The sequence below is a fragment of the Oncorhynchus mykiss genome, chromosome 9 (assembly GCF_057628025.1).
Source record: "Oncorhynchus mykiss isolate SJ-2025 chromosome 9, ASM5762802v1, whole genome shotgun sequence".
Lineage (NCBI taxonomy): Eukaryota > Metazoa > Chordata > Actinopteri > Salmoniformes > Salmonidae > Oncorhynchus > Oncorhynchus mykiss.
In genome coordinates, this window is record NC_143030.1 from 37,974,899 (window position 1) to 38,002,354 (window position 27,456).

The window sequence follows — 27,456 nt, forward strand, 5'->3', positions numbered from 1 at the left end:
ATCATGGGCGTATGAAATACGCAATTTCTGTTAAACGTTTCTTAAACGGAAGCAAACTGAACGAAATGGGGAGGGTCCTACCTGAATTTGTCCAATAGAACGTCGTTTTAGTTACAAACGTTGCGTTTCCACGCTTTTCCCTAGCTAATCATTACACCCTTGTGTAACGTTAGTTATAAGCTACACTAGCTAACACGTTAGCCAGCTAACTAACGGTAATTATCTGTTTTAAACGTTGTCATGCTGAAGTGTAATTTACCGTTTTGATTTAATCACCAACTCAGAACGAAAGCAAAAGATTCAGTCACACCAACTTGTTGATAGTTGGAAACTAACTCAAAACAACCACTTTTACCCATGGAAGATAAACCATCGAAACTACCATTTGAAGCAATGACCCGTATTACTATTTTTACATTAAATAACGTGTTCATCGTACTACTAACATTTTGTTTGGTATGGTCTTCGGGTCAACAGCACTAGTAGTAGGCTGGACAATAGAATGAGTCCAAATTCACCATAGGCTGGAAAACGGAATGTTGGCTAAACTGGAACGCTAGCGCGAGCCCATGGCAATTTCATTGAACGTTCGCAGGACCTGTTTTGACTAGTGTGACGCTTAAAATTCCATTTCGCCCAAATGGGACAAATGTATCCCTTTTTATTTTAACACTACAATCTATTCGTCGGACAACTCGTGTAGAAAGTAAACATCCGCACGTCAATGGTGTCAACTATGCTTACTTTCTGCGTAATGAGAAAGTAGGGGAAGGGGACTTCTGACTTTCTGGTCTAGTGATCGATGACAACCGAATTTACATAATTACAAAGATGAGATTCTCCTGATTTTAATCAAATCTAAATATACACATTGTGAGATATTTGGCGAAATGGACCAGCATACATATCCATAGGAAAACAATGGGGGAGCTCAGTGTTCCAAGGGCAAAAAAATATTTTGGGGCTAGCATTTGATGACAACCGAGCTTGCTACCCAGACTTACATAATTAGAAAGAGGAGATTCTCACAATAAAAATGGAGTCCGACCTGAATAAAATCCAAATATACACATTGTGAGATATTTGGCAAAATAGACAGACATGTCTGTATTTCCCTGTAGTAAACAATGGGATGAACTCCGAGTTCCATGAGTCATTTTTTTTGTTTACATTTAACTACCAACAACGTGGGCAGGTCTCAGTGCCAACAATGGCAAAGCAGGCGGTGTGACTTAGAGCAATAAACTTGGAATAGACCGTTCGGAAGGCCTGTTGGTGCCACTGTGCTCAATAGAACTAATAGGAGCTGGCAGGGGGAAAATGCCCTAAAATAAGGCCTATTTTTTTACGTTTACTTCAAAACGATGGCAAGCAGCTTGGAAATATGGTCATATTATGAAATGGGGCTCCACAGCGGATGCAATGGACTTGTTATCAGAAAAAAAGCATTGTTAAATGTCAGGACATGATGAACACATTTTTACTGCTTTTTTGTTGTTGATAAAAATGTGTTCATTGCATTGGCTATGGAGCCCAGTTTCATAACATTACTGTGTGTCCCAGCTGTTTTCCATAGTTATGAAGTAATCATGAAAAAAAACTGCCATTATTTTGTCATTTTTCACCCAGCCAGCTCCAACGGGGCTCTATGCTAACTTTTTTCCAAAGGAGTACATGTGCTCCTAAATTGAAAAAATGTAGGAGCACACAAAGAAATTTAGGAGCACAGTGAAAAATGTAACACAAAGTTTATTAACAATTTATTACATACATATTTATACTGCGTGAGTGTATTAAGGGACACATCTGTGGAACAGCACATGCCACCAAAATCACACATTGACCCATGCCTACTAGACGCAAAGGATAACAGTTGTCCAGCTGCTTTTGTATGTTGGCCGTCCGGCATGCTTGGAGGTCAGCCAGCGGTCCACGGCAGGAGTGGGATCGAACTCCTTGACAGAGAAGACCCCTCCAGGCTGATCCTCATCAGGTCTTCAGTGGTGGAGACCTAAGGCAGCTTCTTGTCGAATTCTTAATCCGGTTCTGCGCAGAGAAGCTTCGCTCACACTGGGTGGCTGAAATGGGCAGCACCAGTATGTATGTTCCAGGGAAAATATGATATCTTTCAATTTCATTAACTCATCAAAACCAACCATAGGATACCATACATGGACTCAAGACTGTTAGTCTACCTTGTAATCGTGCCTGTAGGGGTCCTTTGTCAACATGGTCTCCCACAGACCACTGTAGGACTTGAAATTGTGGCTGACCAGGATTTTCAGCCCCTGCCACTTATCCTGGATTGCAGCTATGTTGCACCCCCATCTGCAGGATTGAACAGAGCAAGTGAGTTTGCAAATATGTAAATGTAACATTGTCTCATATGGCAATGCAGTGTCAAATAAATTATTACATCTCTCTAGAGGCTCCTTGAAATGTCTCATCAGGTATGCCACACCATCATCGCCAAAGGTGAGAAGGCTGGCCTGGTCTTCTGGCATTGTGTCAGGGTTTAGCATGTTGAAAGACAGCTCTATAGTAGACTATTCATAGGAAGGTGGAGGTGGTGCAAAGGGAGAACAAACAAATTAAAGACATTTTGCTTGATGTACAGTGTCGCTCAATGCGGAACAATCTAATATTTTTTAGGGATACTGGAGAATGACAACAGCAGAGGCTGTGAGGACACAGTCCGAGACTTTATGTCAACTCAACTAAAACTGCCCACTGATGTTGTGCGTAATGTCACTTTCTCCAGAGTCCATAGAATAGGTAAGGCCTCTGGAAATAGGCCACGGGCTATTATTGCATGTTTTGACAAATTTAAGCAAGCAAACGGAAATGGCGAAGAACATGGGCAGAGAACTCAGAAACACTGATTTTGGAATGAATGATCACTTCCCCACCGAGATCAATGAATGGAGAAAAAAACGATATCCCATCATGAAGGAAAAGCGTTGCCTGAATCAACGAGTCTCCATGGTGATGGATAAACTTTATATCAATGGGCAACTGTATCAGGACTCTAGGGTAACTCCCTGGCTATTTTAAATCCAATGTTCACATCTGAGTTTGTGAGTTGTAGTGTATCATGACATGAACTACAACAAATACATGCTCTAGTGATCTCCACTATAATGAATACATGCTCTATTGATCTCCACTTGACAAGGAAAAGGTTGCATACAGCTCAGGTTAATGTATGTAGCCTTCCTATCAAAATACATGAGGTTTTTAACTTGGTCAACATAAATAATATTCATATTTTGACTCTGACCGAAACGCATTTAGATGTATCTGTAAATTATGGGCAAATGAACATTCATGGCTATAGTCTACTGAGAAGAGACAGGAATAGGAATGGTGGGGTGTAGCACTGTACATTCAGAATCATATACCTTTTAAGAGGAAGGATGACCTTAATGTATGCCTCACCAGGCAGCCATATTGGTGGGATGTGTGTATAGACCTCCTAGCTCTAAGGTGTCCTATTTGGATGACAGAAATAGTGGCAGAAACTATTGGGAGTGCAACTAGACAACTGCTTATCATGGTCATCTCAAATAACTAATCTATGTAAAAAAAATATATATATTAAAACAGCATGCATGATCAGAAGGATAGCTAAATATTTACCGGGAAAAATTCTAGAGCAAATAACACAAGCATTAATTGAGTCAGGTGAACTACTGTTCTGTGGTCTGGGGAAATGCATCAAGTGAAGTTAGGAGGCTGCAGAATGCACAGAACAAAGCAGCAAGGATTGTTTTAAGGTGGAGATATGGTTCTTCTGTTGTAGTCATGCGCAATGTTCTTGGTTGGTCATCAATCAACAAGATATTTTAAAAAAAAAACATGCTTATTTTATTTCATAATATACATTTAAAACAGCCAAGTTCTATTCACAACGGTATTCAGTTGGTAAGAGACAGACATTCCGTAAATACTAGGAATAGATTGTCCACTATCTATGCGTTATCCAGACAGAAAAGAGAAATAGGCAAAAGAACATTTTGATTTAGAGCAATAAAAAAATTGAATAAATTAACTGAGCAAACCAGAAACCTTTCAATATATACATTTAAACATTATTTTAAAACAATTTAAATATAATACATAGAAATGTTGTGGGACTATAGTAGATGAAGAATCAATATTTTTTTTAGATTGAATATTTATTATGTTAGTATATATGTGAAAATTTGTTGGTATTATAAATTGTATTTTAATGTTTAAGGACTCTTGGAAGATTAGTCCAAATGGGGACTAAAAGAGATTCAAATCTAGTCTGTGAAAGTCAGAACAGAATCTTCCAAACAATTCACAGTCTCCTTCAACCCATGTCTCTTGTGCAACAGAAAACAATAATTCTGTGGTATTTACCATTCCAGCACTTAGTGCACACACACAGACACACACACACACACGCACAGTATTGTTTAACATTCTCTGCTAGCAAATAAAACTAGATCATAGACAATTTATTAGTTACAAACCTATGTGCCTCTCTCTCTGCAGCTGGGCAATTACTCCCCCATAGTGGCCCATGTTCACAGAGGCACCATCTGCCCTGAAGTAGATGCACCTCTTCATCCATGATTCTCCTCTGGGCAAACAGCACGAAATGTGCCCTTGGTGACATCCAAAACACCTCGAATGACAACACAAAAAAAATCTATTATACAAAAGTAAACTGAATAAAATGATCTCTCATGAATAATGATTAAACTTTCCACAAGAATAAGCCTATAAAGAGGAACAACTTACCAATGGCATGAGAGTGCTCAAGGGTCTGTTGTCTGACCATGAGATTGACTGGCTTCCCATCCTCCAACAAGCGTACGTAGACAATCTCGCATTTGGTGTTGGATATATCAGTGTCTCCGTCTATTAGAATGGCAAGATACTTTGCGGCTTTCAGCTTCGCTGACAGGCTCTCTCATTATGTCAGCAATTTGACAGATCATCGCCGCACATCTTACATCATTGTCGTATGTGGGATTAATGTCAACTCTGTTTTTGTGGTGGAGTCTGATAAGCGGACCAAATTTGACGAAAGGTTCTTCTTTCGCAATGAAGTATGCAATGTTTATCTTTATTTTCAGCTGCCTCTTCTCCTCCTCAGACAGCGGCACTTGCCGCCTCAAGGCTGCTGACACCGTGCCTGATGGTTTCTCCTGTCTCAACAGGTACAGATCTCTGCACTGGATATGCCGTCGCGAGATGTTATGTTTCGCTACGCTATCTCTTTTCAGATGCGGGTTTCCTGACGAGTTGCCTGCCTGTTTCTGCCCTCTACAATATTTGCAGAACATGACGTTGTTTTCGAACTCTAGCCATGGGAACATTTTGAGCCAATTCGCATTGAATCTACAGTGCCTTGCGAAAGTATTCGGCCCCCTTGAACTTTGCGACCTTTTGCCACATTTCAGGCTTCAAACATAAAGATATAAAACTGTATTTTTTGTGAAGAATCAACAACAAGTGGGACACAATCATGAAGTGGAACGACATTTATTGGATAATTCAAACTTTTTTAACAAATCAAAAACAGAAAAATTGGGCGTGCAAAATTATTCAGCCCCCTTAAGTTAATACTTTGTAGTGCCACCTTTTGCTGCGATTACAGGTGTAAGTCGCTTGGGGTATGTCTCTATCAGTTTTGCACATCGAGAGACTGACATTTTTTCCCATTCCTCCTTGCAAAACAGCTCGAGCTCAGTGAGGTTGGATAGAGAGCATTTGTGAACAGCAGTTTTCAGTTCTTTCCACAGATTCTCGATTGGATTCAGGTCTGGACTTTGACTTGGCCATTCTAACACCTGGATATGTTTATTTTTGAACCATTCCATTGTAGATTTTGCTTTATGTTTTGGATCATTGTCTTGTTGGAAGACAAATCTCCGTCCCAGTCTCAGGTCTTTTGCAGACTCCATCAGGTTTTCTTCCAGAATGGTCCTGTATTTGGCTCCATCCATCTTCCCATCAATTTTAACCATCTTCCCTGTCCCTGCTGAAGAAAAGCAGGCCCAAACCATGATGCTGCCACCACCATGTTTGACAATGGGGATGGTGTGTTCAGGGTGATGAGCTGTGTTGCTTTTACGCCAAACATAACGTTTTGCATTGTTGCCAAAAAGTTCAATTTTGGTTTCATCTGACCAGAACACCTTCTTCCACATGTTTGGTGTGTCTCCCAGGTGGCTTGTGGCAAACTTTAAACAACACTTTTTATGGATATCTTTAAGAAATGGCTTTCTTCTTGCCACTCTTCCATAAAGGCCAGATTTGTGCAATATACGACTGATTGTTGTCCTATGGACAGAGTCTCCCACCTCAGCTGTAGATCTCTGCAGTTCATCCAGAGTGATCATGGGCCTCTTGGCTGCATCTCTGATCAGTCTTCTCCTTGTATGAGCTGAAAGTTTAGAGGGACGGCCAGGTCTTGGTAGATTTGCAGTGGTCTGATACTCCTTCCATTTCAATATTATCGCTTGCACAGTGCTCCTTGGGATGTTTACAGCTTGGGAAATCTTTTTGTATCCAAATCCGGCTTTAAACTTCTTCACAACAGTATCTCGGACCTGCCTGGTGTGTTCCTTGTTCTTCATGATGCTCTCTGCGCTTTTAACTGACCCCTGAGACTATCACAGTGCAGGTGCATTTATACGGAGACTTGATTACATACAGGTGGATTGTATTTATCATCATTAGTCATTTAGGTCAACATTGGATCATTCAGAGATCCTCACTGAACTTCTGGAGAGAGTTTGCTGCACTGAAAGTAAAGGGGCTGAATAATTTTGCACGCCCAATTTTTCAGTTTTTGATTTGTTAAAAAAGTTTGAAATATTCAATAAACGTCGTTCCACTTCATGATTGTGTCCCACTTGTTGTTGATTCTTCACAAACAAATACAGTTTTATATCTTTATGTTTGAAGCCTGAAATGTGGCAAAAGGTCGCAAAGTTCAAGGGGGCCGAATACTTTCGCAAGGCACTGTATATGTTCTCCCTCCACCAGCTACAGTGGACGTTGAAGTGACAGCGAGGGTCATGGTAGCTTCGCTAACGTTGTTCTCAGCATCCCTAACGTTAGCTGCCTCAGGTAAACCTTGTGAAGAGGCTTCATTAGTTGAACCTTGCGAATCTCCCTCGCCTGATTCCTCTTTCTCCTCGTCTCTTTTTCGCTTAAAATAAATTTGAATGGGCTTCGTTTTTAGCAATGTCTGCACATTATCTTATAGCCTATACCGATACTATTTTCCGGTGTTCACCTTTCTCTCTCTGATTGGACTGCGTCACCACAAAGAACTCTACTGTGGTTGGCGTGTGCCACTTGTGGAATGTGAGACTTGTAGTTTTTAAACAATTAGCAGCGGGGAAAAATAGATTACGGTAGGTTGTAATCTTTAATCGCACACAGTGCTCGTAAATATTTTTTCCGGTTCGCACATATCTACTATTTTTAGGGGCAAATGCCAGTGAAATACTTGCACCATAGCACAAACTAGTCTTCAATCGTTCTATTCCCAGCTCATTGTTTTGCGCAATAATGCTACTTTCTTTAATGTTAGCAATGAGATCTATCTGCATAAATCTTATGGATTTACCTCAGGAAACTTGACATGAACCTTTCTAGGGCAAGCGTTCCGCTAGCGGAACCCCTCAACAACATTCCGCTGAAAAGGCAGTGCGCGAAATTTAAAAAATATTTTTTAGAAATATGTAACTTTCACACATTAACAAGTCCAATACAGCAAATGAAAGATAAACATCTTGTTAATCTACCCATCGTGTCCGATTTCAAAAATAATTTACAGCGAAAGCACAACATATGATTATGTTAGGTCATAGCCAAGTCAAAAAAACACATCCATTTCTCCAGCCACTAACCTTTGATGATCTTCATCAGATGACACTCATAGGACATCATGTTACACAATACATGTATGTTTTGTTCGATAATGTGCATATTTATATCCAAAAATCTCAGTTTACATTGGCGCGTTATGTTCAGTAATGTTTTGCTTCCAAAACATCCGCTGATTTTGCAGAGAGCCACATCAATTTACAGAAATACTCATAATAAACATTGCTAAAAGAAACACGTGTTATGCATTGAATTTTAGATTCACTTCTCCTTAATGCAACCGTTGTGTCAGTTTTTTTTTTTTTTTTATTTACGGAAAAAGCACACCATGCAATAATCTGAGTACAGTGTTCAGACACAAAAACAAGCCATACAGATATCCGCGATGTTGTGGAGTCAACAGAAGTCAGAAATAGCATTATAAATATTCACTTACCTTTGATCTTCATCAGAATGCACTCCCAGGAATCCCAGTTCCACAACAAATGTTTGTTTTGTTCGATAAAGTCAGTTTATGTCCAAATACCTCCTTTTTGTTTGCATGTTTAGCCCAGGAATCCAAATTCATGAGGCGCGATCACTAGGTCCAGGTGAAAAGTCTGTAGAAACATGTCAAACGATGCATGGAATCAATTTTTAGGATGGTTTTTAACATACATCTTCAAAAATGTTCCAACTGGAGAATTCCTTTGTCTTAAGAAATACAATGGAACGCAGGTCACTCTCACATGTGCGCACATGATCAGCTCATGCCACTCTGGCAGAGCCCTGACTCAATCCGCTCTCAATCCCCCCTCCTCACAGTAGAAGCCTCAAACAAGGTTCTAAAGACTGTTGACATCTAGTGGAAGCCTTAGGAAGTGCAGTATGATCCCATAGACGCTGTATATTCGATAGGCAATGACTTGAAAAACTACAAACCTCAGATTTCCCACTTCCTGGTTGGATTTTTTTTCTCAGGTTTTTGCCTGCCATATGAGTTCTGTTATTCTCAGACATCATTCAAACAGTTTTTTTTTTTGAAACTTCAGAGTGTTTTCTATCCAAACCTACTAATAATATGCATATCCTAGCATCTGGGCCTGAGTAGCAGGCAGTTTACTCTAGGCACGCTTTTCATTCGGATGTGAAAATACTGCCCCCTACCCCAAAGAAGTTAACCAACCGTGCTATTTTTATTTTCGCATTGTTTGTAACTTGTTTTGTACAATGTTGCTGCTACCATCTCTTATAACAGAAAAGAGCTTCTGGACATCAGAACAGTGAATACTTACCTTGAATTAGACAGATTATTTCTTTAATGGCCCTCATCCCTGTCATTTGTAGGAAAAAAGAGTTGAAGAGGTATCGCGGAAGGAGATCGGGGTGCCTTGTGAGGATCAAGCTACGAGTGGCTAATCTGGTTTTGCCACCCGTACTGTTAGCCAACGTACAATCGCTGGAAAATAAATGGGACGAACTAAAAGCACGTATATCCTACCGACGGGATATTAAAAACTGTAATATCTTATGTTTCACCAAGTCATGGCTGAACGACGACAACATACAGTTGGCGGGTTATACACTTTATCGGCAGGATAGAACAGCAGCCTCTGGTAAGACAAGGGGTGGAGGTCTATGTATATTTGTAAACAGCTGGTGCATGACATCTAAGGAAGTCTCAAGGTTTTGCTAGGAAGAGGTAGTGTCTCAAGTTGTAGGCCACACTGTCTACCAAGAGTTTTCATCTGGATTTTCCATAGCTGTCTACATACCACCACAGACCGATGCTGGCACTAAGAACGCACTCAATGAGCTGTATACCTCCATAAGCAAACAGGAAAATGCTCATCCAGAGGCAGGGCTCCTAGTAGCCGGGGACTTTAATGCAGGGAAACTTAAATCAGTTTTACCTAATTACTAAGATCCAATCATATTACACCGGCTCTGACGCTCGTCGGATATGGCAGGGCTTGCAAACTATTACAGATTACAAAGGGAAGCACAACCGAGATCTGCCCAGTGACACAAGCTTACCAGACGAGCTAAACTATGCTCGCTTCGAAGCAAGTAACACTGAAATATGCATGAGAGCATCAGCTGTTCCGGATGACTGTGTGATCACGTCTCCCTGTCCGAGTCTGTAATACCAACATGTTTCAAGCGAACACACTAGTCCTTGTGCACAAGATCACCAAGGTAACCTGACCCGTAGCACTCATTTCTGTAGCCATGAAGGGCTTTGAAAGGCTGGTCATGGCTCATATCAACACCATTATCCCAGAAACCTTAGACCCACTCCAATTCACATACCGCCCCAACAGATCCACAGATGATGCAATCTCTATTGCACTCCACACTGCCCTTTCACACCTGGACAAAAGGAACACCTATGTGAAAATGCTATTCATTGACTACAGCTCAGAGTTCAACACCATAGCTTAGTGATGCGCTTTGAGGTAACTAAGGACCTGGGACTAAACACTTCCCTCTGCAACTGGATCCTGGACTTCCTGGTGGGCCGCCCCCAGGTGGTAAGGGTAGGTAACAACAACAACATCCGCCACACTGATCCTCAACATGGGGTCCCCTCAGGGGTGCGTGCTCAGCCCACTCCTGTACTCCCTGTTCACTCATGACTGCACGGCCAGGCACAACTCCAACACCATCATTAAGTAAGCCGATGACACAACCGTGGTAGGCCTGGTCATCGACAACTATGAGACGGCCCATAGGGAGGAGATCCGAGACCTGACCGTGTGGTGCAAGGACAACAACCTCTACCTCAATGTGATCAAGACAAAGGACATGATTGTGGACTACAGGAAGAAGTGGACCGAGCATGTCCCCATTCTAATTGACGGGGCTGTAGTGGAGCAGTTTGAGAGCTTCAAGCTCCTTGGTGTCTACATCACCAACAAACTAAAATGGTCCAAGCACATCAAGACAGTCGTGAACAGGGTACGACAAAACCTATTCCCCGTCAGGAAACTGAAAAGATTTGGCATGGGTCCTCAGATCCTCAAAAGGTTCTACAGCTGCACCATCGAGAGCATCCAGACTCGTTGCATCACTGCCTGGTATGGCAATTGCTCGGCCTCCGACCGCAAGGCACTACAGAGGGTAGTGCACACTGCCCAGCACATCACCGGGGCTAAGCTTCCTGCCATCTAGGACCTCTATACCAGGCGGTGTCAGGGGAAGGCCCTAAAAATAGTCACTCCAGGCACCCTAGTCATAGACTGTTCTCTCTGCCCGCAAGCCATAAGACTCCTGAACATCTAATCAAATGGCTACCCAGACCATTTGCATTGCCCCCCCCCTTCTATGCTGCTCATACTGTTATTTAGAGCGCATTCGCCAAAAGCCTCAAAATAATGTAAATACTACGTGAGTCTTCCATTTGGGAACTTTTATTAGATCCCCATTTGGAAGTTCCTTTTGGGAACTTCACAATCCTATTGATCAGACAAGCATGAAAAGGTAGGCTCTCTCCCTCAGTTGCCTGTGCACATCAACACGATCAATAACTAATGCTAGCCAGTGCAAGATGAGCTAAAATCTAATGAGGGAACATTAGATAAACCCTCAAACTTTTTCAGCTAGTTGGCAGTCAAAATTGCACTGATAAACGATGAGAGATAGTAGCCTGCTCGTCCTTCTGCAGCTTGCCTGTCAATGCATGCTTGTCCCAACCCACGTTTTGACAACTGAATGGGAACTTGGACTGTCTGTCTGCAGATTTGATCAATGCCAAATACATTTGATTTTGACAACTAAGGGATGCCTTATTTACATAAGTATTCAGACCCTTTGCTATGAGACTTGACATTGAGCTCAGGTGCATCCTGTTTCCATTGATCATCCTGGAGATGTTTCTACAACTTGATTGGAGTCCACCTCTGGCAAATTCAATTGATTGTACATGATTTGGAAAGGCTAGCGGACCCCAGCCAGTGAACAGTGCAGCCAGTGAAAGTGCAGGGAGCCAATTTCAAAACAACAAATCATAATTAAAATTCCTCAAGCATACAAGTATTTTACACAATTTTAAATTCTCGTTAATCCAGCCACAGTGTCTGAATTCAAAAAGGATTTGCAGCGAAACAACCACAAACGATTGTTAGGTCACCACCAAGCCACAGAAAAACACAGCCATTTTTCCAGCCAAAGAGAGGAGTCACAAAAGCAGAAATAGAGAGAAAATGAATCACTAACCTTTGATCTTCATCAGATGACACTCATAGGACTTCATGTTACACAATACATGTATGTTTTGTTTGATAAAGTTCATATTTATATAAAACATATCTGAGTTTACATTGGCACGTTACCTTCACTAGTTCTAAAACATACGGTGATTGTGCAGAGAGCCGCATTCAATTACAGAAATTCTCATAATAAACATTGATAAATATACGACTATTATACATGGAACTTTAGATAAACTTCTCCTTAATGCAACCACTGTGTCAGATTTCAAAAAAACTTTACAGAGAAAGCAAACCATGCAATAATCTGAGTACAGCCTTTAGACAACAAAGCAGCCAAAAAGATATCCGCCATATTGGGCAGTCAACATTACTCAGAAATAGCATTTTAAATATTCACTTACCTTTGATCTTCATCAGAATGCACTTCCAGGAATCCCAGTTCCACCATAAATGTTTGATTTGTTCGATAATGTCCATCAGTTTTGTCCAAATATCTTCTTTTGTTAGGGCATTTGGTAAACAAATCCAAAAGCGCCGAACATCGCGCCGAACATCGGAAGAAAAGTTCAAAGAAGTTCTGTTACAGCCCGTAGAAATATGCCAAACTAAGTATGTAATCAATCTTAATGAAGTTTTATGTTAAAAACATCCTAAATGTTCCAACCGGACAATTCCTTTGTCTGTACAAATTAACTTTTACTTGAGCGCGCCAGACCGAGGCTGTGGCACTCTGCCAGACCACTCACTCAAAGAGCTCTTATGAGTATCCTCAAAACAGTTTGTAAATACTGTTGACATCTAGTGGAAGCCTTGGGAAGTGAAACATAACTAATATCCTACTGTATATTCAATGGGGGCTGAGTTGAAAAACTACAAACCTCAGATTTCCCACTTCTTGGTTGTTTTTTTTTCTCAGGTTTTTGCTTGCCATATGAGTTCTGTTATACTCACATATCATTCAAACAGTTTTAGAAACTTCAGTGTTTTCTATCAGAATGTACTAATTATATGCATATTCTAGCCTTTACGGCTGAGTAGCAGGCAGCATAATTTGGGCACGTTTTTCATCCAAGCTACCCAATACTGCCCCCTACTCCAAAGAAGTTAACTTCCTGACTGATGTCTTGAGATTTTGCTTCAATATATCCACATAATTTCCCTCATGATGCCATCTATTTTGTGAAGTGCACCAGTCCCTCCTGCAGCAAAGCACCCCCACAACATGATGCTGCCACCCCCGTGCTTCACGGTTGGGATGGTGTCCTTCGGCTTGCAAGCATCCCCTTTTTCCTCCAAACATAAATGGTCATTATGGCCAAACAGTTCTATTTCAATTTTATCAGACCAGAGGACATTTCTCCAAAAAGTACGATATTTGTGCCCATGTATTTGTCCCCAAACCGTAGTCTGGCTTTTTATGGCAGTTTTGGAGCATTGGCTTCTTCCTTGCTGAGTGGCCTTTCGGGTTATGTCGATATAGGACTTATTTTACTGTGGATATAGATACTTTTGTACCTGTTTCCTCCAGCATCTTCACAAGGTCCTTTGCTGTTGTTCTGGGATTTATTTGCACTTTTCGCACCACATTACGTTTATCTCTAGAAGACAGAACGCGTCTCCTTCCTGAGCGGTATGACAACTGCGTGGTCCCATGGTGTTTATATTTGCGTACTATTGTTTGTACAGATGAACGTGGTACCTTCAAGCATTTGGAAACTGCTCCCCATTTTTATGAGGTCTTGACTGATTTGATTTTCCCATGATGTCAAGCAAAGAGGCACAGAGTTTGAAGATAGGCCTTGAAATACATCCACAGGTACACCTACAATTGACTTAAATGATGTCAATTAGCCTATCAGAAGCTTCTAAAGCCATGATGACATTTTCTGGAATTTTCCAAGCTGTTTATAGGCAGTCAACTTCTGACCCACTAGAATTGTGATGCAGTGAAATAATCTGTCTGTAAATAATAGTTGGAAAAATTAGTTGTCATGTACAAAGTAGATTTCCTAACCGACTTGCCAAAACAGTCCTTCCAAAATGTTGCGGAGGATGAGAACATCAGTCATGGACACTTCATTTTTCCACTTTTCATTATTCATATTCCCATAATATTCAGTTATACATTCAAGAATATTTTCATTTTACTCTGTTTAAATTACAACACAACGTGCATTCAGACAGCTGGACGTGTTGAGGTAATGACAAAAATAATTAATTCCTATGTTGAAATTACTCTTTGTGCAAGGTAGAGAACACAATCTTCATTATGATATTTTGTTACATTACTAAATGTTTTTTATTTTTTAAACCATTACTGCCATGGTGTTTTAATGGTTCCATGAGAATGACCCAGTAAACATGACATGAACGAACACAATTTTCATGGCAGGCATGCCGTATAAGCGCCCCCCCCCCCCCCCCCCCCCGTGCCTGCTATGTCCACTCTCCACTGTCATAACTCTGCTGTTCTGTTGAAAAGATGGCGTACCCCAGAACCCACAACCCATTTGCAGATGATGATGAGGAGGAGCAGCGCTGGTCAAGTGGGGGATTTGACGACCCCCAAGAGAGGGGGAAGAGTGAGGCAGAGCGCAAGCAGAGATGCCTCCAACAGGAAGTGATGCGTACGGCCAAGTCTGCGGTGGTCAGCAGCCACCGCTCCCTGGGGCTCATTTATGAGTCGGAGAAGATCGGCGCTGAGACTGCAGAGGTAAGCCTATTCATTCAGAAAGTATTCAGACCCCCCCGACTTTTTCCACATTTTGTTACGTTGCAGCCTTATTCTATTTCAAGCGACGCGTCACGTCCCTGACTAGGCCCTTCTCCCCCTATTGCCCAGTTTGGACGGGTGGCCAGCTCTAGGATGCGTATCCGTACATCGGGGAAAAGTCACCCTGGAGCATCTGTATTATCAAAGTCCAGCATTGTTAGATGTATTTCTCCATGTTTTTTGGCCCACTGTAAAGAGTAATACAGCCGAGTGAATTTGATAACACTGATTTCCTCTCTGTGTCCATCCGTAGGAGCTGATGCGTCAGGGGGAGGCTCTGAAGAGGACCGAGAGGATGGTGGACAACATGGGCCAAGACCTGAAAACCAGCCAGAAACACATCAACAGCATTAAGAGTGTGTGGGGAGGCCTTGTCACTTACTTTAAGGCCAAGCCTGAGACCACCAAGTCCCTGCCAGAAGAGCCTGTTGTCTACCAAGCCAGCAGCAAGTAATGCCCAGTCCCTCCCTGCTTATTCCTACCTCTATCTCTTTACTCTGGCATGTGCTGTTGCTATATACAATGCTAGTGAACAACTTTTCATGGGATATCCCAAACATTCCACCATTAGTAGCCCCTTGTTGACTGAGTATTTAGGCTATCCGCGGTGATACTATTATAGTTTCTGCCATGTTGCCCATACAAGAGGTGTAAGATGGTGGTAGAGGGCTTATTCTGTCAGTCTTTACTTTTTCTGTGTTCAAGTCTGATTAAACTGTGAAGTGTGTAATGTATTTGGTCAAAGATCATCCTGCCTTGAGTCTCTGACTGTATGTGTGTGTGTTAGATTGCAGAATGCCATGTCTCACAGTAAGGAGCATGAAGGCAAGTACCAGGCCAGTCACCCCAACCTGAGGAAGTTGGACATTGGAGGTAAGGCCACAAACCTCAGCAACAAAATAATATCTCCTTTGTCATCCCTTGTTCCCTTTTAGTTGGTCAACTTGGTACAACACAGCTATGAGGAGTTTGTGTGCTAGAGCCCTCTACTGAAGAATATTATAGTTACGCTTGACAAGGCCAGTGAACACCATGCCTCACCGGGAGCTCTGCCTTCCACAGGTGATAAACCCGAGGCACGGATTCGTTCCTTAAATTCTCCCGCTCTTCACCTCGAGCTGAGCAGAACAATTTACAAATTTTAAGAAACATTTTGTGTTCCAATGTTATTTATCAGGGTTTACGCCAACTTAACTGTCTTATGTAAGGAGGGCGTGCTCATCCTTCTGGACATTGTTAAAGTTTGGTAACTAGATTTGTGAAGTTCCCTACAATTTGTTAGTTATTCTTTGGCCTGTTTAGCTTTGCTAACTGGTTGTTAATAATATGACAAGCACAAACGAGTCTACTAAGGCTGTTAAGCCGGGTTTGAGTTCACGATCTTGCCCAATGTCTTTGTCTCGGCTGGGTACATGCTCAGGCTGCCCTGGATCGAACCAGCCCGTGGATATTCACTATGTATCTTTTTTGTCACATGCGCAGAGCATACAGATAAGAGGCATTGAGTGAAAAATCTGCCCGACACCTCTGTTATAAGCCCAATCAATACGCAAGAATTCTAAATATAATTGTTTTTTGGCCAAGATTCAAAAGAGCTATTTTTATTTCTCATTGGTAACTGAATGCAGGCTTAAACACATCACACACCACTTTGCAATGAGCTGGAGGAAGTATGCATTTTGAAAATACATACTTTTGTATATATAGTGTATGTAGACACCCCTTCAAATTAGTGCATTCGGCTAGTTCAGCCACACCTGTTGCTGACAGGTGTATAAAATCGAACACACCGCCATAGGACAAACATTTGGCAGTAGAATAGCTTTCTGACGAGCCCAGTGACTTTCAGTGTGGCACCGTCATAGGATGCTACCTTTCCAACAAGTCAGTTTGTAAGATTTCTGCCCTGCTAGAGCTGCCCCGGTCAACTGTAAATTATGTTATTGTGAAGTGTAAACGTCTAGGAGTAACAACGGCTCAGCTGGGATGCTGGCCTTCTAGGCAAAGTTGCAAAGAAAAATCCATCTCAGACTGATCAATAAAAAAGATTAAGATGGGCAAAAGAACAGAACAGACACTGGACATTGTTGACATTGAGACTGGTGGGTACTATTTAATGAAGATGCCAGTTGAGGACTTGTGAGATGTCTGTTTCTCAAACTAGACACACACACACACTCTTGCTCATTTGTGCACCGGGCCTCCCACTCTTTCTATTCTGGTTAGAGACAGTTTGCGCTGTTCTGTGAAGGGAGTAGTACACAGCGCTGTACGAGATCTTCAGTTTCTTGGCAATTTCTCGCATGCAATAGCCTTCATTTCTCAGAACAAGAATAGACGGACGAGTTTCAGAAGAAAGTCCTTTGTTTCTGGCTGTTTTTAGCCTGTAATTGAACCCACAAATGCTGATGCTAGATACTCAACTAATCTAAAGAAGGACCGTTTTTTTATTGCTTCTTTATTCAGGACAACAGTTTTGCCTATGTATAGAGGCCCATAACAATGTCTACATTGTATTTCGGATCAATTTGATGTTATTTTAATGGGCAAAAAATGTTTTTCTTTCAAAAACAAGAATTTCGAAGTGAACCCAAACTTTTGTTTGTGTGTGCGCCAGTTAGCAGATTTTGCTGTTTTGGTACTGCCCATATGTAGAATGGCAAAAAAAATACACCGTTTACTTAGTTAACTCTGCAAATGGCTGGGTAAATTGATAAGTCATAGTCAATTGATCAATAATATAATACTCTTAGCAAAGGTGTTTATCTTTAATTTACAATCTGTCAACTATGAGAATATAAATATTTTGTGAAACAGCACAGTGGAAAAATATATGGCAGCTAGAAATCAAAACCTGATGGTCTTCAGAGATTGGAGGGGTTGAGGATTGCTGAAGGCTGGGACTAAAAATAAACAAGGTAGTTTACATTAGTAATGTCTGAAATGTATGTATAAGCTGAAAGTAAAAGCCTAAGTATTGTTGTCCATTAGTTTACTCAATAAAAATGTAATATATTTAATTAGTTTACTCCAATTAGGGGTAATAGGGTTAGGGAAAATATTAAAGGCAGAAAAAATATATATAAAAGTCCCTTTTTCAGGACCCTGTCTTTCAAATATAATTTGTAAAAATCCAAATAACTTCACAGATAGCTCTGTAGCTCTAACTCCAAAAAGTTCTGGGACACTGTAAAGTCCATGGAGAACAAGAGCACCTCCTCCCAGCTGCTCACTGCACTGAGGCTAGGCAACACGGTCACCACCGATAAATCCATGACAGTCGAAAACTTCAACAAGCATTTCTCAACGGCTGGCCATGCCTTCCTCCTGGCTACTCCAACCTTGGCCAACAGCCCCCCCCCCCCCCCCCCCCCCTCTTCTGAAAGAGCTGCAAAACCTGGACCCATACAAATCTGCTGGGCTTGACAATCTGGACCCTCTATTTCTGAAACTATCCGCCGCCATTGTCGCAACCCCTATTACCAGCCTGTTCAACCTCTCTTTCGTATCGTCTGAGATCCCCAAGGATTGGAAAGCTGCCGTGGTCATCCCCCTCTTCAAAGGGGGAGACACCCTGGACCCAAACTGTTACAGACCTATATCCATCCTGCCCTGCCTATCTAAGGTCTTCGAAAGCCTAGTCAACAAACAGATCACTGACCATCTCGAATCCCACCGTACCTTCTCCGCTGTGCAATCTGGTTTCCGAGCCGGTCACGGGTGCACCTCAGCCACGCTCAAGGTACTAAACGATATCATAACCGCCATCGATAAAAGCCACTACTGTGCAGCCGTCTTCATCGAACTGGCCAAAGCTTTCAAATCTGTCAATCGTCATATTCTTAACGGCAGACTCAGTAGCCTCGGTTTTTCTAATGACTGCCTTGCCTGGTTCACCAACTACTTTGCAGACAGAATTCAGTGTGTCAAATCGGAGGGCATGTTGTCTGGTCCTCTGGCAGACTCCACAGGGTTCAATTCTCGGGCGACTCTTTTCTCTGTATATATCAATGATGTCGCTCTTGCTGCGGGCGATTCCCTGATCCACCTCTACGCTCTACGGTCCACCTCTAGACGACACCATTCTGTATACTTCTGGCCCTTCCTTGGACACTGTGCTATCTGACCTCCAAACGAGCTTCAATGCCATACAACACTCCTTCCGTGGCCTCCAACTGCTCTTAAACGCTAGTAAAACCAAATGCATGCTTTTCAACCGTTCGCTACCTGCACGCCCGACTAGCATCACCACCCTGGATGGTTCCGACCTAGAATACGTGGACATCTATAAGTACCTCGGTGTCTGGCTAGACTGCAAACTCTCCTTACAGACTCATATCAAACATCTCCAATCCAAAATCAAATATAGAATCTGCTTTCTATTTCGCAACAAAGCCTCCTTCACTCACGCCGCCAAACTTACCCTAGTAAAACTGACTATCCTACCGATCCTCGACTTCGGCGATGTCATATACAAAATAGCTTCCAATACTCTACTCAGCAAACTGGATGCAGTTTATCACAGTGCCATCCGTTTTGTTACTAAAGCACATTTTACCACCCACCACTGCGACCTGTATGCTCTAGTCGGCTGGCCCTCGCTACATATTAATCGCCAGACCCACTGGCTCCAGGTCATCTACAAGCCCATGCTTGGTAAAGCTCCACCTTATCTCAGTTCACTGGTCACGATGTCAACACCCACCCGTAGCACGCACTCCAGCAGGTGTATCTCACTGATCATCTCTAAAGCCAACACCTCATTTGGCCGCCTTCCAGTTCTCTGCTGCCTGTGACTGGAACGAATAGCAAAAATCCCTGAAGAGACTTTTATTTCCCTCACCAACTTCAAACATCTGCTATCTGAGCAGCTAACCAATCGCTGCAGCTGTACATAGTCCATCGGTAAATAGCCCACCCAATTCACCTACCTCATCCCCATATTGTTTTTATTTTATTTACTTTTCTGCTCTTTTGCACACCAGTATCTCTACCTGCACATGACCATCTGATCATTTATCACTCCAGTGTTAATCTGCTAAATTGTAGTTATTCTCCTACCTCCTCATGCCTTTTGCACACAATGTATATAAACTCTTTCTTTTTTTTCTACTGTTATTGACTTGTTTATTGTTTACTCCATTTACTCCATGTGTTGTTATCTGTTCACACCGCTATGCTTTATCTTGGCCAGGTCGCAGTTGTAAATGAGAACTTGTTCTCAACTGGCCTACCTGGTTAAATACAGATAAAATAAAACAGATCTTCATTGCAAAGGGTTTAAACATTGTTTCCCATGCTTGTTCAATAAACCATAAACAATTAAGGAACATGCACCTGTGGAACAGTCGTTAATTGCCTAAGCTGTTAGTGTCTTAAAGTCAAAGGTATTAAAATGTAGGACACTCTAAAGAGGCCTTTCTACTGATTCTGAAAAACACAGAAAGAAAAATGCCCTGGGTCCCTGCTCATCTGCGTGAATGTGCCTTAGGCATGCTGCAAGGAGGCATAAGGGCTGGAGATGTCCGTACTGTGAGACGCCGAAGACAGGACGGACAGCTGATCGTCCTCGCAGTGGCAGACGACGTGTAACAACACCTGCACAGGATCGGTACATCCGAACATCACACCTGCGGGACGGGTACCGGATGGCAAAAACCACTCCCGAGTTACATCAGGAACACACAATCCCACCATCAGTGCTCAGACTGTCCGCAATAGGCTGAGAGAGGCTAGACTGAGGGCTTGTAGGCCTGTTGTAAAGGCAGATCCTCACCAGACATCACCGGCAACAACGTCGCCTATGGGCACAAGCCCACTGTTGCTGGACCAGACAGGACTGGCAAAAAGTGCTCTTCACTGACAAGTCGTGGTTTTGTCTCACCAGGGGTGATGGTCGGATTCCATACACGCTGTCTGCTATCTGCCCGTTGCAGTTGAAACAGTTTAATCCGTGAAGAGCACACTTCTCCAGCTTGCCAGTGGCCACCGTAGGTGAGCATTTGCCCACTGAATTCGGTTACGACGTTCAACTGCAGTCAGGTCAAGACCCTGGTGAGGACAACAAGCGTGCAGATGAGCTTCCCTGAGATGGTTTGACAGTTTGTGCTGAAATTCTTCGGTTGTGCAAACCCACAGTTTCATCAGCTTTCCAGGTGGCTGGTATCAGACGACCCCACAGGTCAAGAAGCCGGATGTGAAGGTCCTGGGCTTGCGTGGTTACCGGTTATGAGGCCAGTTGATCTTACTGCCAAATTCTCTAAAGCAACGAAGGTGGCTTATGGTAGAGAGATAAACATTAAATGCTCTGGTGGACATTCCTTCAGTCAGCTTGCCAATTGCACGCTCCCTTCAAAACTTGAGACATCTGTGTTGTGACAACTGCACATTTTAGTGGCCTTTTTATTGTCCTGTGTAATGATCATGCTTCTTGATATGCCACACCTGTCAGGTGGATGGATTATCTTGGTAAAGGAGAAATCCTCACTAACAGGGATGTAAACACATTTGTGCATTGATTTGGAGAGAAATAAGCTTTTTGTGCATATAGAAAATGTCTAGGATCTGTAATTTCAGCTCATGAAACATGGGACCAACACTTTGTTGCGTTTTTTTATATTTTTGTTCAGTGTATTTCCTGATATGTGACCTCACATACTTTGACCGAGACAGGCCCGTCTGTGATTTGTTGATCACTATTATGCAAATGACAGCAGCATTTTTAAGTCTTTATTTTCCTCATATTGTAATAGGTCATATTTCATAGAAATCTGGAACACTTGGCAGCTACTTTAAGCAAAAGGATAATTTTCTGTCAATGACATCTCCTCCTGTGTGTGGTGTAGGTTTCGACGCATTTGCATCAGATGACAGCTCATCTAGTCAAAATGGCTACCCTGCAAACAGACAGCTTAGAGCCGCCCACCAGACCCTGGACAACAACTTAGGTAAGAGCCTTCCAGGACCTATGGGAAATAACAATTACATTTGTCTTAATTTTATTCATTCATTCAATGGCGATCAACAACAAAATAATCCAACTCCTTATCAGCAGTAACATCTGTTTTTGTATATCTGTTTTTGTGTGAAGCCGAAGGCAAATTTCCGCATTTTGTGGAGAATTTAAAAAAAATATTCTAATTTTAATGAACCCCTGTTTTCTTGAACTGCTCCAGATGAGATGTCCCTGGGCCTGGGAAGGTTAAAGAACCTAGGACTGGGCCTCCAATCTGAAATTGAGAATCAGGACACTTCTCTGGACAATCTGCTGGGTAAAGTGGACAAGCTGGACCTCAAGATCAACAACACCAACCAGCAGATTAAAAACCTCAAATAATAAATCCCAAACATTCTGACTCACCGGTCAGAGACACCGGTCAACTCAACTCCCCCTTACCTGGGTTTCGCTACAAAGCAGCTCTCTGTGCACCAAGATATCTTATTCCTCTATGATAGAGTACCAATGTTATTGATACTCTAATGAATGATATTCAGTTCCTCAAACAGCTCCATATAAATGCATAGACCACCCTGTTCTTGACGATTTATGATTTGTTATCTTGTGATTTTTTTTTTAGAAAGGAAGGATCTCTGTGAGTAGGACCTGTGTAGTGCATTTAAAGGGTAGTTGAGAAGTGTTAATGGTCTGTTATTGTTGCCCTCAGTTTGCATCGTGGTAAGTTGCATTTTAATTTAGTTTGGTAAGTAAATTAATTTAATTTCAACTCAAAGCGAGGGATCCTCTTTGAAAACAAAGTGCCACTTGCATTCATGAATTGAATTTGAAAGGGTCTACTGACTTGACTGAATTGAAATGCTATTGACTCCAACCTTGATCGCTGTGTCCAGAAGCCAGAAAAATAAATTGAGTGGTGCTTGTTTGAAACTGGAATGTCATACTGTGGTATGTATGCTGTCCGCTGCCTGTTGATTAGATAATTCATATCCTATTTGTAACTTTTGAGATGACATACCCACAGAACTCGAATGAATGATTCATTACATTTCTTTAGACTCACCCACACTCTTGTACATAAACATCCCCCCCCCCCTCCCCTCCCAGCGCTTGCTGGACCTGTGCTTGGTACATGTAGAAATAGACAAAGAACCACACCTGTTCCCCTGGAAGATTCAAGTGCCATCCACTCTTGTCTTACACCAGGTTTTAGGCTCGAATTCAATCTGACGCACATTATAGAGTGCTGTCAACAATGCACCTTTTTTTAAAGGCAATGTTACGGCATTTTGCGGAAGTTGCATTCATGGTAAATGCTTAAATATGTCACACGTGCTCCAACGTGTTTCGGATTAAATATCGGCCTTTTATTTTATTTGGGGATCTGAAAGAATGTAACCTGATGTGGTAGCCTAGTGGTTAAGAGCGTTGGGCCAGTAACTCGAAAGGATGCTGGTTCGAATCCCAGAGCCGACTAGGTAAAACATCTGTCGACGTACCCTTCAGCAAGGCACTTAACCCTAATTGTTCCTGTAAATTGCTCCGGATAAGAAGGTCTGCTAAATGACTAAAAATATAAATGTTCAACCTTCATGTTGCTTTAACTTATCCTGTGACTTCAAATGTTTGTAAATGAAGAGATGAGGAAAGGAAGCCACTCTACACTATTGAAATGCAACCCCAGTGTCTCACAACACAAGTGGCTTCTGTTTCTCATATTGTTTTTGCAAGCTACCGCTCCAAACCTTGCTACTTTTCTGAAGGGATGTCAATGTGTGGAAATATGCGGAATGGAAATTGCATTGTTAATTCTCCCTTAATTAGATTTTTCATCCTTTTGCTTTTGTTGTGATAAATCACCTTGTGTATAATTTATTTTGTGATTGAGGAGAATATTTAACAGATAATGTGACTGCTCTTTGTCTGATAAATTACTTCTGCAAACGGAAGGAACATTTATGCCTTCCTCGTGTGTGTGTGTGTGCACAGAAGTATATGAAACATCTGTATTACCTTTTTACAAATGTCAATGCACACATGCTAAGAATATGGTTTAAATACAGACTTTAAATTGAGAGACATTCTGTTGTCTTCCTAGAGATGTTGACGAATATCCCATACTCAAACTTTTTGTCTCACTTGTTTGCGAAATGTTGATGCGGTTACTTAAACTGCTGTAACTTTTTTGATCTGAATATCATTTTTTTGTCAACTCCAGATTTGAGTAGCAGAGAAGTAGAAGAAGCTGGTAAGCCTTTTTTTGTGGTTGCAAAGTGGAATTATTAGCTGATTTGTGTCAAGTTGCATGATTTCACTCACAGAAAATGACAGTTCGAAGTGATGTCACAATGGGGAGCCTTAGAATCTTGAGAAATCCCATGTTAGCGGATTTGGGCAACAAAAAAACTGGACTAATAGTTTAACAGATATCATAAAGTTGTATACAAGCAACTCAATCGAGACAGTTCCGCACATTTTTGAAGTTGGAATGGCATTTCAAGCTTAAACAGTGTAGGAGGAGTAGCGTGCGGAGGAAGAAGAATAACAACTAGATAACTTTACAAGTAAAGTTGTGGGGCTAGCAAAAGCTCTTTAAACATTTTTTTGTGGTAGTGAAAGGTGTGTAAAAATGTCATTTTTAATTCCCATCAAGTCAGTAGATTTGGTCAGTAGTTAGATGTGTATTCAGAAGTTGTGTAATTTTGTGTTTGAGTTGTGTAATGTGGTTCAGTAATGTTGTGGTTCAGTAGTTATGTGGTTGTGGTTCAGTAGTTGTTTGGTCAGAAGTTGTGTGGTTATGTAATTGTGCAATTACATGGTGTTTGTGGATACTGATGTGGTCCATAGTTATTTGGTTCAGTAGTTGTGTGGATGTGGTCAGTAGTTAAATGTGTGATCAGAAGTTATCTAATTGTGGGAGAATGTCAGTTGGAAGTGATGTCACAATGGGAAGCTTTAGAATCTTTAGAAGCCACTCCTCTCTCTCTCTCCTTTTAATTTTGGCCTTTAGTGTCAGCGAATATCTTAGCAATGGTTCCAGTTTGGAATCTCAGTATTGACATAGAGCTATTGTCAGAAGACAGCGGGTTACTTAAATCGCTCTCCCTCGAATGGTAATCACAAATTAGTTTTTTTCTTCTCCGCAGTTGACAAGCAGAGAAGTAGACTCTTTTGGTTTAGTGGTCAAAATGATAGTTTGGAAAGTAATGAATCTGCTAACTTCTGACATGAAGTTAGAAGACAGGCGATGGGTTACGAAAATGGCTCTAGTTACAGATTGGTAGTCTTGATTTGAAATCAGACTTCATATTTGAAAAGCCGAGTGGGGGAAGATTTCTTACCTTCGTCTCTAAATTATTGCGTTAGTGGTCAAAATGGCAGCTACTTGGGAAAAGTTGAAAACACGTGGTAATGCAGTTACAAAAACAGCTTACGGTAAGTTACATAGTGAAATATTTAGATTCTGCAAACAGATATGAATAGCAGAGAAGTAGACATATATTTTTGTCTAACTTGTTGCGGTAGTGGTTAAACCGGATGTTTGCCAAAATGTTACAGAAAATGATGATGCGGTTACTTAAACTGCTGTAACTTTTGATCAAATATAATTTTTTGTCAATGGCAGATTTGAGTAGCAGAGAAGTAGACGAAGCTGGTATGGCTAAGTGGTTGCAAAGTGGAATTATTCGCTGGTTTGCACCAAAAGTTTCATGATTTCAGTTTGAAAATAACAGTTTGAATTAATGTCACAATGGGGAGTCTTACAATTTTGAGAAATCCCATGCTAACGGATGGAATGTAACAAGATGACAAAGTGAGTAACGATCGTGTTGCTTGTATACAACTTTTTACGAGACCATTCCTGAGTTTTTGCTGGAACGGCGTTTCAAACTTAAACACTGTAGGAGGAGTAGCGTGTGGATTAAACAGAAGAAGTATAACGAATATCTAAGCTTAGATGGTAACTTATAAAGTTGTGGGGCTTGCTTAAGCTCTTTAAACTTAAACTTTTATTGTGGTAATGTCAGTTAAAGTTTTACGCAATTAAAGCACCTAAATATAGTCCAAAAATTATTTGGCCTGTTTACTTTGACAGACTACTATATCAACCTCATTACTTTGGACAGTGTGTCAATTGTACTGAAGAAAAATAAACCTAACATGTATTGGTGCCAGTATTGGTGCCATGTTTCATGCGCTGAAATAAAAGTTCCCATTTTCCATATGCACAAAAAGCTTATCCCTCAAATTTTGTGCACAAATGTGTATACATCCGTGTTAGTGAGTATTTCTCCTTTCCCAAGATAATCCATCCACCTGACAGGTGTCGCATATCAAGAAGCTGATTTAAACAGCATGATAATTACACAGGTGCACCTTGTGATGGGGACAATAAAAAGCCACTCTAAAATGTGTTTTGTCACATAACACAATGCCAAAGATGTCTCAAGTTGATGCAACTGGCAAGCTGACTGCAAGAATGTCCACCAGAGCTTTTGTCAGAGATTTTAATGTATCTATCATAAGCTGCCTCAAACACATTTTTGGAGAATTTGGAAATATGTCCAACCGGCCTCATAATCATAGACCACGTGTATGGTGTCGTGTGGGCAAGCGGTTTGCTGATGTCGACGTTCTGAACATAGTGCCCCATGGTGGGGTTATGGTCCCGACGACAAACACATTTGCATTTTATCAATGGCAATTTGAAAGCACAGCGATACCGTGATGAGATCCTGAGGACCATTGTCGTGCCATTTATCTGCCGCCATAACCTCATGTTTTAGCATGATAATGCACAGCCCCATGTCACAAGGATCTGTACACAATTTTGGGGAGCTGATAATGTCCCAGTTCACCATGGCCTGCATTACCCACCAGACATGTCACCAATTGAGCATGTTTGGGATGCTCTGGATAGACATGACGTGTTCCAGTTCCCGACAATATCCATCAACTTTGCACAGCCATTGAAGAGGTGTGAGAACATTCCACAGGCCACAACCTGATAAACTCTATGCGAAGGAGATGTGTTGTGCTGCATGAGGAAAAGGTGGTCACATCAGATACTGACTGGTTTTCTGATCCAAGCTGCTACCTCTTTTTAAGGGGTCTGTGACTAAAATATGTCTATATGTATTCCCAGTGTTGAAATCCATAGATTAGGGCCTAATTAATTAAGTAAATTGACTGATTTCCTTATTTTATCTGTAACTCCATAAAATCATTGAAAGTGTTGCATGTTGCATGTATCACTACACTTTAGACTACTACCTTTTATATACATTTTATCCTACTATAATATACTGTAGTACAGAAGACAAGGAGGTATTGTCTTTTAAATAAATACACTTTATTTTATCACACTGTATGGATTACAACAGGGGGGTCATGAAGTCTTCTCTGGGCTGGAGGGGGGTCAGTGGGAAGAGGGACCCACTGGCCAGAAGGGGAAACCCCTTCTCTGCCCCCAGGGGGATAAACAACTTAACAGAGCATTTGAGTTACATTATTTTAAATGCATTTTGTTTTACCATAAACATTAAGGTCAACATGTTATTCTGCTTTCTCAACATACTTTGACTTTTGTTTTTGTACACTTACATGAATAGGACTTTAAACTTAATGCAAGCAGTGAAATGTTATTCATGTTTTGGTCA

The 27,456-nt window shown here is 41.5% G+C and overlaps 1 protein-coding gene and 1 long non-coding RNA gene across 4 annotated transcripts in view; one reads left to right on the forward strand and one right to left on the reverse strand.

Moving 5' to 3' along the window:
- Positions 1 to 22,732, forward strand: part of snap29 (synaptosome associated protein 29) — a 22,951-nt gene extending 219 nt beyond the window's left edge. The window contains exons 2-7 of one of the 3 annotated variants that reach the window (XM_021615462.3): positions 5,129 to 5,192; positions 14,551 to 14,781; positions 15,095 to 15,291; positions 15,629 to 15,714; positions 21,687 to 21,788; positions 22,017 to 22,732. In XM_021615462.3, coding sequence (XP_021471137.2) covers positions 14,551 to 14,781; positions 15,095 to 15,291; positions 15,629 to 15,714; positions 21,687 to 21,788; positions 22,017 to 22,177 — 777 coding nt within the window. In that variant the 5' untranslated portion in view covers positions 5,129 to 5,192 and the 3' untranslated portion in view covers positions 22,178 to 22,732. Of the gene's footprint in view, positions 1 to 5,108; positions 5,193 to 14,550; positions 14,782 to 15,094; positions 15,292 to 15,628; positions 15,715 to 21,686; positions 21,789 to 22,016 lie in introns of all 3 variants that reach the window. The other 2 variants (XM_021615460.3, XM_021615459.3) reach the window with 2 other exon arrangements.
- On the reverse strand, positions 1,989 to 5,113 carry LOC149980903 (uncharacterized). Its single transcript, XR_016483220.1, has 4 exons — positions 4,771 to 5,113; positions 4,500 to 4,654; positions 2,196 to 2,328; positions 1,989 to 2,078 (listed from the first exon to the last, which is right to left on the reverse strand). It is a non-coding gene; the product is annotated as an uncharacterized LOC149980903 (long non-coding RNA).
- Positions 22,733 to 27,456: the final 4,724 nt, after the last annotated feature.